This window comes from Mus pahari, chromosome 22, assembly GCF_900095145.1.
Source record: "Mus pahari chromosome 22, PAHARI_EIJ_v1.1, whole genome shotgun sequence".
In the NCBI taxonomy this organism is placed as follows: domain Eukaryota; kingdom Metazoa; phylum Chordata; class Mammalia; order Rodentia; family Muridae; genus Mus; species Mus pahari.
In genome coordinates, this window is record NC_034611.1 from 7,311,219 (window position 1) to 7,319,955 (window position 8,737).

The 8,737-nt window shown below is 37.8% G+C and overlaps 1 protein-coding gene across 9 annotated transcripts in view; it reads right to left on the minus strand.

Moving 5' to 3' along the window:
- Cspp1 (centrosome and spindle pole associated protein 1) overlaps nucleotides 1–8,737 on the minus strand; it is an 88,943-nt gene that overhangs the window by 44,339 nt on the left and 35,867 nt on the right. For 8 of the 9 annotated variants that reach the window (XM_021222073.2, XM_029533236.1, XM_029533234.1 and 5 more), the window contains 2 exons: nucleotides 2,867–2,953; nucleotides 464–534 (listed from right to left, as the gene is read on the minus strand). The exons of the other annotated variant lie outside the window; for it this stretch is intronic. In XM_021222073.2, the coding sequence (XP_021077732.1) occupies nucleotides 464–534; nucleotides 2,867–2,953 (158 nt within the window). The remainder of the gene's footprint in view (nucleotides 1–463; nucleotides 535–2,866; nucleotides 2,954–8,737) is intronic. 9 annotated transcript variants of the gene reach the window in all.

Below are 8,737 nucleotides of genomic sequence, written 5' to 3' on the forward strand. Positions count from 1 at the left end.
CACACACACACACACACACACACACATACACCCGCACACACTAGAATAATGATTAAAGCAACAAGAGTACTAGAATGGAGTGTTCAAAGGAAGTGAAATAAAATACAAGAAATAAGCAAAGAATCAAGAGTTACATATAAAACAGAATAAAAAGAAACAGTCATAATACAACAAAATCCTAGCTTAAAAAAATAAATAAATAAAACCAGCCTTATTACTCAAACTGATTTCAGCTATCATCTATAACCCATATAGCTAATTTATTAGGTATTTAGCTTTAAGGTATCAACAGTTCTAAACAACGCACGCTAAATGCTTAGTATGGTAACCATCATAAAGTAAGCCTCAATACATGCCTGCTGTTCTTCACAAAGCCATCATTACTCACAATACTGAGTTCTCACTAAGGACATTTAATTCGACACTCTACGGAGGTCTAATCAACTGAAAGTACTGGACATACCAAAGAGCATGCCTGCAAATGGACTTGTGATATCGGGATCAGCGGATTTGGATGGTCCGTTATCGTGAACACTAAAACAAACAATATGAGAGAGCAAATATTAAAATCCAGGTATTTTTAGGAAAACAAAATTCAACATAAAGGCTGGGAATAGTGGTACATGTGCTTCTAATGCCAGCACTTAGAAGGCTGAAGCAAAGATTGTAGGGTTGAGGCCAGCCTGGGCTACACAGTAAAATTCAATTACATGTAAAAACCCCATGTCTTAAAGAACAAAAACTAAGGAGTTGAGATGGCTCAGTGAGTAAATTACTTGGAAAACATGAGGACCTGAATTCAACCCTCAGCACAGTCAAGAGCTTACTCAGCAGCTAGAGAGGTGACTACAACAGCGCCCCTAGGGTTTGCTGGCCAGCCATGGCAAAGTCCCACCTCAGAGAATGCAGTGAACAGAATGGAGGAAGACACTAGAGCTTCACCTCCAGCCTTCACAAACACCTGTACATACATGTACCCTTGAAGAAGAAAAGGTGAATATGAATTATCCTTTCAAAACATGCTAGTTAAAACTATGGTATTTTATTTCTTTATTCTTCAGCCTGCTTCACTGGGTCCACAGATTTGAAATATTTTTTTATATGAAATACCACACACACACACACACACACACACACTCCCTCTCTCTCTCTCTCTCTCTCTCNCACACACACACACACACACACACACGCCTTTTAATTATATTCCCATTTAGAAAAGATTATCCCTTTAGGGTAAAAAACAAAAAATCTTTAAAAAGAATTTTAAAAACAAACTTTCTTGAAAGAAAAAAAGCAAAGAAAACAGTCTGATCCTCAAGGGAACCTAATTGAAACAAAGAGCAGGTTTTCTAACAGCCAGGGGTGACAGTCACTTTGTTTCCTCGGGACACTGCACACCACCTTCTTTATGTTGTATTTTAGGACAACTTACTCTGCCTCCCTGATCAGCATACAACTGTACACGTTCCACTGAGATTGTTCCATACACGCACATAATCATATTCAGGTCCACACTCAGAGCCTCAGGATTCTGTCCCTGATCCTAGGTTTTTTTTAGGGGGGGGGGATGAAGATGTACCCCATCTTCACGTTCAATTCCCTCTAAAGCCCCAAACCTTGAACTTCTGCCCCTCCCACCTGTAGTGCTGGGTCACAGGTGTGCTTCACCGTGTGAGGTTTATACTATGCTGGGGGTTAATCCCTGGGCTCTGTCCATGTGAACAACCAGCCTACCACTAAGCCACATCCCCAGAGTTCATGTGATTTTGCTTTACATTTCATCAATTTTAAAATTTTTGTTTGTGTTTATAATACATGTGGCATAGTCAGAGTGGAAGTCAGAGGTCAACCTTGGCAGTCCTCTCCCTTATAATGTGGATTCCGAGGATCAACTCAGGTCATCAGGTCTGCGGCCAGCACCCTCACCGACTGAGGCATCTTGACAGCCCGTGTGTTTTCTTTTAGGTTTTTGTTTGTTTTTTTCTTTTAAAAAAAAAAAACTATTCATACTTATGGACAACAACAAAAAAAAAGCACCAAAATAAAACTATAAAGTTATTTGCTTTGTTATCAATAGAAACTTGAATACTAATTTTACAGTGTAAGCATTAAAACCCCACCAATAAGCAAAAATAAATAAATAAAAAAAAAACTTAAAAACTCACTCAATCCATTTTCAGTCCAACTGCAGTACCATGACTTCAAGATCATCCTTTAAGTATGTGTATGTGTATGTGTATGTGCATGTGCATGTGCATGTGCATGTGCATGTGCATGTGTCTGCTGAGGTATCAGATTCCTCTGGCACTGGGATTACATGCAGCTGTTAAGCCATCAGATGTATTGCTGGGACTCAACTGAGTCCTCTACAAGAACAGTATAACTTCTTAACCACTGTGTCATCTCTGCAAGCCACAATTCCCAGATGTTTCAAATTCATTATAACACCATTCAATTATGTTATTTCTCCTTCGTTCTTTCAAACTAATTTATACTTTAGAATGAGAGAGGCTTACACTGAAAGCCCTGCCAAACTTTACTAAAAAAAATGATTGTTGAAAATCCTGGTGCAGGCCTAGGGATGTAGCTCCATGGTAAAGTGCTTGCTCCATGGTAAAGTGCTTGCCTCACCCAGCGGTCTGTGCTCAAGCCACAGCACAGAAGGAGGAGAGAGAACAGAGAGAATGCCACAGGAAATTCCAGAGGTGCTCACTCCCAGTACCTCAGCCTTTCTTGCCTACTACTTCCTCTCACTAGCACAGGAGGGTTGCTAACACCCTGTACTTTCCCACTTTTCCTGAAGCCAGTTTTAGCCAGGTGCTGTCCCAGGGTGTGAAGACTCGAGGAGAGAGTTGCTATCACATACCTTTTATTTTCAGCAGATGAGGTCTGTGTGTTTGGCTCTTCTGTGACATCATTCCCATCCACATTCCCTCGTCTGCTCCCATGAGGCCTTAAAAACACATTAGCTTATAAAGCACGTCCCACATACAGTGGACCTTCTATCCCTAGGGTTCTACAGTCTCATGTGTTAGCATTAACGTGAACAAAAGATCGTGCTGACAGTTTGCTACAACTGCATCCTAAAGTTAATTTGAATTAGATTTGCCTCAAATATAATCTGCTAGCTAACGGGAAATAGTAAGAATTTACATTCAAGTTTGCTGTCGTTTTCGTGTATAAGAATATACTAGAAAAGTTCTGTATAATACTATAAAGCCAGATCCTAATACATGTTTTTTAACTGAAATTATTATAAACTATTTCTATACAATTTCTAGAATATTTTATTTCAACATTACATTTAAATGTTTAATTTTTTTAATTTAATGCTTTTTAATTTTAAAAAAATTATTCTAATTTTTCTGTGTGTGTGTGTGTGTGTGTGCGCGCACGCGCACACACACACACACACACGCCTTCATGTGTGTACACAAGCCTTGTCTTTGCTGATGCATGAGGCAGCCAGAAGGTGTCAGATCAACTAGAATTCAAATTAGAAGAGGTTGTAGGTCATTCAACGTAGGTACTAGGACCTGAACTCAGGTCCTCTGCAAAAGCAGGAAGAGCTCTTGACTTCTGAGCCATCTCTCCAGCTAGAGATATAAGATAACACACTCACAGACTTTTATCAATTGTTTGATATGGTAATCACAGGCACTGTCAGCAGGCCATGGAGAGGCCTGCACATGAAGCAGACAACATCCCTGTACACACTGAAGTTTGCAGGCAGAACTCAAAACAAAATTGTTTTTTGATTAAGACATAAATTCTGGGAGTGATTTCATTATACATAAAACCAAGGTTTTTAAATTAAAAATTGGCACAGTAAACCCCATGAAAGAATGAAGAAGCAAAGCAGAAAACATTTTAAAACAAATCTGATACAGAACAGACCTGAAGAACCTTCACTTATAAGATCATAAAGAATAAAAGCAAAGTTAGAATTTATTTCCTTCCATAAAAAAAGCAGACATTTAAAACAGTGAAAATGTTTTCAACTATCTTTTTTTTTCCATTTGGCAAACACTGATTTGTTTTTTTGAGTATAATTTCTTATGCCAGAGAAACCAGCATAAATTTTTATATGAACATTTATTAGCATCCACGATAAACAAAATTTTACAGGTCATATTTCTTTATGTGGCTGTTAACAAATTATATTTTCCTTCTGAAGAAGATGAAAAGTATGGTTGAAAAACTATACCATTTAACATAAAGTCGCTCATCAGATTAAGAATTCTGGCCACATTCAGCTGTAAAAGAAACAAATGCATTCTACCAACGAGTCTGCGTACCATGGTCCTTACTTGGTCCCATCACAAACTACAACCACACTTATCTGGAGGAAATCTGCTCATATAGTAATCCTGGTGACATCGCCATGAAAACAGGAATTGCTTCCAGTTTTTACCCATATCTAGCACAGTACTCTCCACACCATTTTAAAATGTACTTCAATTTAACTCTTTTAAAAAGCTAGCATTATTTAAACTGAAGCACAGATGATCAGATCTCTTTTTAAATAACACATCAATCTATTCTACTACTTAGAGCAAAGGTAAATACAAACACAAATTCCAGTTTTTAATTAGCTGGAATTAATAACTAATATGCCTTTCACACTTAGCTATACTGCATCAATATAATACACATGTGCAGAAAATGCAGTGCAGCAGGCTTAAGAATGTCTACACTAAGAAAGGGCTGTTACACAGGTAGCCCCTGATTGTCAGCTTACAACATATGTTTCAGGAGGTTCCCACCAGTCTAAGAACTAATTAATGGGTGTGCCACTGTTCCTAAGCTATTTGCACAAACATATAGGCTATAAAAAAACACTTGTTGTCCTATAGGAAGCCCGAATATTAACTTGTGCTAGGACAGGGCATATATATAAGCAGACCTCAATACTTTCGGCATTGAGCCCCATTCAGAGCTGTGGAAATTGTATCTTCTGTGCCTCATCACTGAAGTTTCAAAACTCATCTGGTTTGACTCTAATTCTGCCCCACGCATCTTTTCCCTTTTCTGGTCATCCTTTCTGTCCTATAACTACAGTAAACTACTGCTGCCTGCTGGGTGTGTTGGTGTGTCTGCAATCCTACCACTCAGAAAGCTAAGGCAAAAAATAAATAAATAAAACAAAAAGTAAGATGCGATCTCAATAAAACTAACATAAACAGAGTCACAGCTGTATGACTCTACACAAAAAACTGGGAGCCATTCTCAAGAATCACCCAGCTCAGAAACGGTGTTAGGGACCTGATGACACACAAAAGTAAATTCACTGGTGTGGTAAGGCGGTAACTACTTCAGTACAAACACATTTAATAGTTACACAGAGAAATACAGGCTAGAGAGATGGCTCACAGGTTAAGAACACTCTCCGTTCTTCCAGAGGGTACTGAATTCAATTCTCAGAAAGCACATGGTGGCTCATAATTATCTATAATGAGATCTGGTACTCTGTTCTGGCATGTAGACAGAGTATTGACTGTATAATAAGTAAATTAAAAAAAAAAAGGGGGGGGGGGCTGGAGAGATGGCTCAGTGGTTAAGAGCACCGATTGTTCTTCCAAAGGTCCTGAGTTCAAATCCCAGCAACCACATGGCGGCTCACAACCATCTGTAACAAGATCTGACACCCTCTTCTGGAGTGTCTGAAGTCAGCTACAGTGTACTTACATATAATAAATAAATAAATATTAAAAAAAAAAAAAAAAAAGGCAGGCAGAGAAATACAAACTAATACCTTCAGGTCCCAGAATTAAAAGACAATTAAAAACATAGAAATTTGTTCTAAAATTTACTGAAGAACTACAGCTTTCTGCATTTTCAGCTAACTTGTCTAGAAACAATATTTGTATTTACAACCTTAACTGTAATAGTCAGAGCCAAGAACCCACACAAAAATATAGCTCATGGGTTCTTTGGCACATGCACAGATCATAACAACAAGCATCATATTCCCAAAAGGTTATTTCGATCCATACGAAACATACAAAGTTTAACAAGTTATCTTAAATAGCTTAAATAGATTAAAGTTGTTGCTAAAAAAATAAAACTACAACACCCATAGAATAATACAAGACCTTTTAAAACGTTTCAGATATAGAGATCCATGAAAACAAGGTGAAGTTTAGAATCATAGTCAACCTTTTACTCTTATTAAATTTAGGACTTAAGATTCAATAGCTATATTGAATCTCCATACATTTCATCTTGCTGCAGGAATGGGTATCCAACTCAGGGACTTGAAAATACTGGTAAGGCTGTACAGTGCTGATGCACACCTTTAACACCAGCATTTAAAGGCAGAGGCAGGTGGATCTCTGTGAGTTCAAGACCAGTGGTCTACAGAGTGGGTGAGTTTGAGAACAGTCAAGGCTACACAAAGAAACCCTGTTAAAAACCTACAAAAGAGAATACTGAGTAGACAAGCACTCCACCGTTATGTTACATCATAGCCACCTGATTCTGTTTTTAAAAAACTATTATTTTTATGGAATTTACTTCATTTACTAATTTCCCTGTTAATTAAGAAGCTTCACCATAACATCTAATGCATTTACTCTCAGTTCTCTTTAGCTTACAATGATTTTTATGGTGGATTAACTGCTCTTTTAGGAACTGTTCTGGAAGCAAGTAGGAGCCTCACCATTGCTGTCTCACAGCCTCTCAGTCTAGGCCGCCCTCCCTCCACACTACCCACACTGACAGCTAAGGATACTCAGATCAATGCCTGAGAGGCTCTCTGATTGGCCATGACGTCAGAACTACAGCTAAATGAAAACTGTTCTTATGATCTAGAAATGATCTGTGCTAAGGGTTAACCTCTCTAAAGTTATTACATACACAGGTTCACACACAACACCTCAATCCATCAATATTGCCCTCAATATTCAGAAACATGAACTAGCACATTTAAATAGAAATTATAACTTGATTTACATTTTGAAGAAATATAAGTGTTTAGACCATTTTGTTAAAAAGGAATTGCCCTCATAAAAGAAAAAAATTGCTTCTTCTCATATACAATTCAAAATATGATCCAGAGACTGAAATAACTGCAAATTTTCATCATCCTACTGCCAGAGGGGGAAAAAGGCATGTTAAGAGAAAAGCCTTCTCCCCCTCTTTTCTTGAACACTTGCTGCTCTTACAGTGGACATGTGTTTAGTCATCAGAAACCTAATCAGGCACTTATAATGAGGGAAATCTAACACACTCTTCTGGTCTCCAGAGACACTCACAGACATGTGTACTACATTTATATAAATCTTTTAAAAATTCATAATGCCCAAAGAAACAAAGTTCACATCAGAAGCCAAGTTTATGCTAAAAATTAAAATGTTAATGTTTTTTAAAGAAAAACAGAGGTCTTCAAAAGTACAATCTTCAGCATGAATGAACAACTCCTAAATAATAATGAATTATTTTTTCTTTTTTCCTTAAGATATCCTACTTCAGAAGTGAATCTGAAACATTTAGACCTATATAGAACAAATTATAAAAATAAACTATAAGGCCAGGCGGTGGTGGTACCTGTCTTTAATCACAGCACTCAAGAGGCAGAAGCAGGCGAATCTCTTAGTTCAAAGCCAGTCGGCCTGGTCTACAGAGCTAGTTCCAGGACACCCAGGGCTACACAGAGAAACCCTGTCTCAACACACACACACACACACACACACACACACACACACACACACACACATCATCTGAAAGAAACTTCTAAAGTGATAGAGAACACAAAGTCAATGACTCTCAATTTCTTTTAACTTTAAAAGAAGCCACTAGGGCTGGTGAGATAGATGGCCCAGCAGACTAAGGCCTGATAGCCTGACTCAATCTCCATACTCATGTGGTAGAAGAAAAGAAAGTTGTGGCAAATTGTTAACCTCTGACCTCTATAAGTGCACTAAATGAACCTCCATTTAAAAAAAAAAAGTAAAATTTTAAAGAAACTACCAAACTCTTAAGAGTAGTACTTACATCAGTTTGCTTTCATATCAAGAATATCTTTGGGTGTTGTAGTTCCTACCTGCATTCCCAGTACTTCAGAAGCTGAGGCAAAATGACTGTCCTGTGTTAGAGGGCAGCCTGAACTATACTTACATATTTAGTCTGGAGTCAACATGTGCTAATAAGAGCCTTTCTCAAAAAAATGTTTTTTGTTTTTTTTTTTCTTTTTTTTTCGTTTGTTTGTTTTTTTTTTTAATTTTTAAACAAGTAAAAAAAGATGTATAAGTTTCCATGTATCCAAGTACTGCATTGTATGAGTTTTATGCATCCAAGCATGTGAGTGAAGTATCTTGCCCCTGAGCTGTGTGAGTTTCCATACATGTGAGAGATTTATCTTGCTACTGAGCAGTGTAGTTTCCATGCATCCATGCATGTGAGTGATGTAACTGGCTACTGAGTTCTGCTTTCTGAGATACTACCTGTGAGCAACATTAACCCATGATTTCCAGTCTCTTCTGATTTCTGTAGTTAGTATTTTCCTAGTATCTTTAATGTGAAAAAAAAATAGGGCTAGAGAGATGGTTCAGCAATCCAAGCACATAGTGCTCTTGTGGAAGACCCTGGTTCAGTTTCCAGAACCATGTTAGATGGCTAACAATGGCCTGAAACTCCAGCTCTCGAGAATATGAAATCCTCTGACCTCCACTATTTTGTACATTCACATTGTACACATAAACTTTGGTAGACACACACACACACACACACACACACA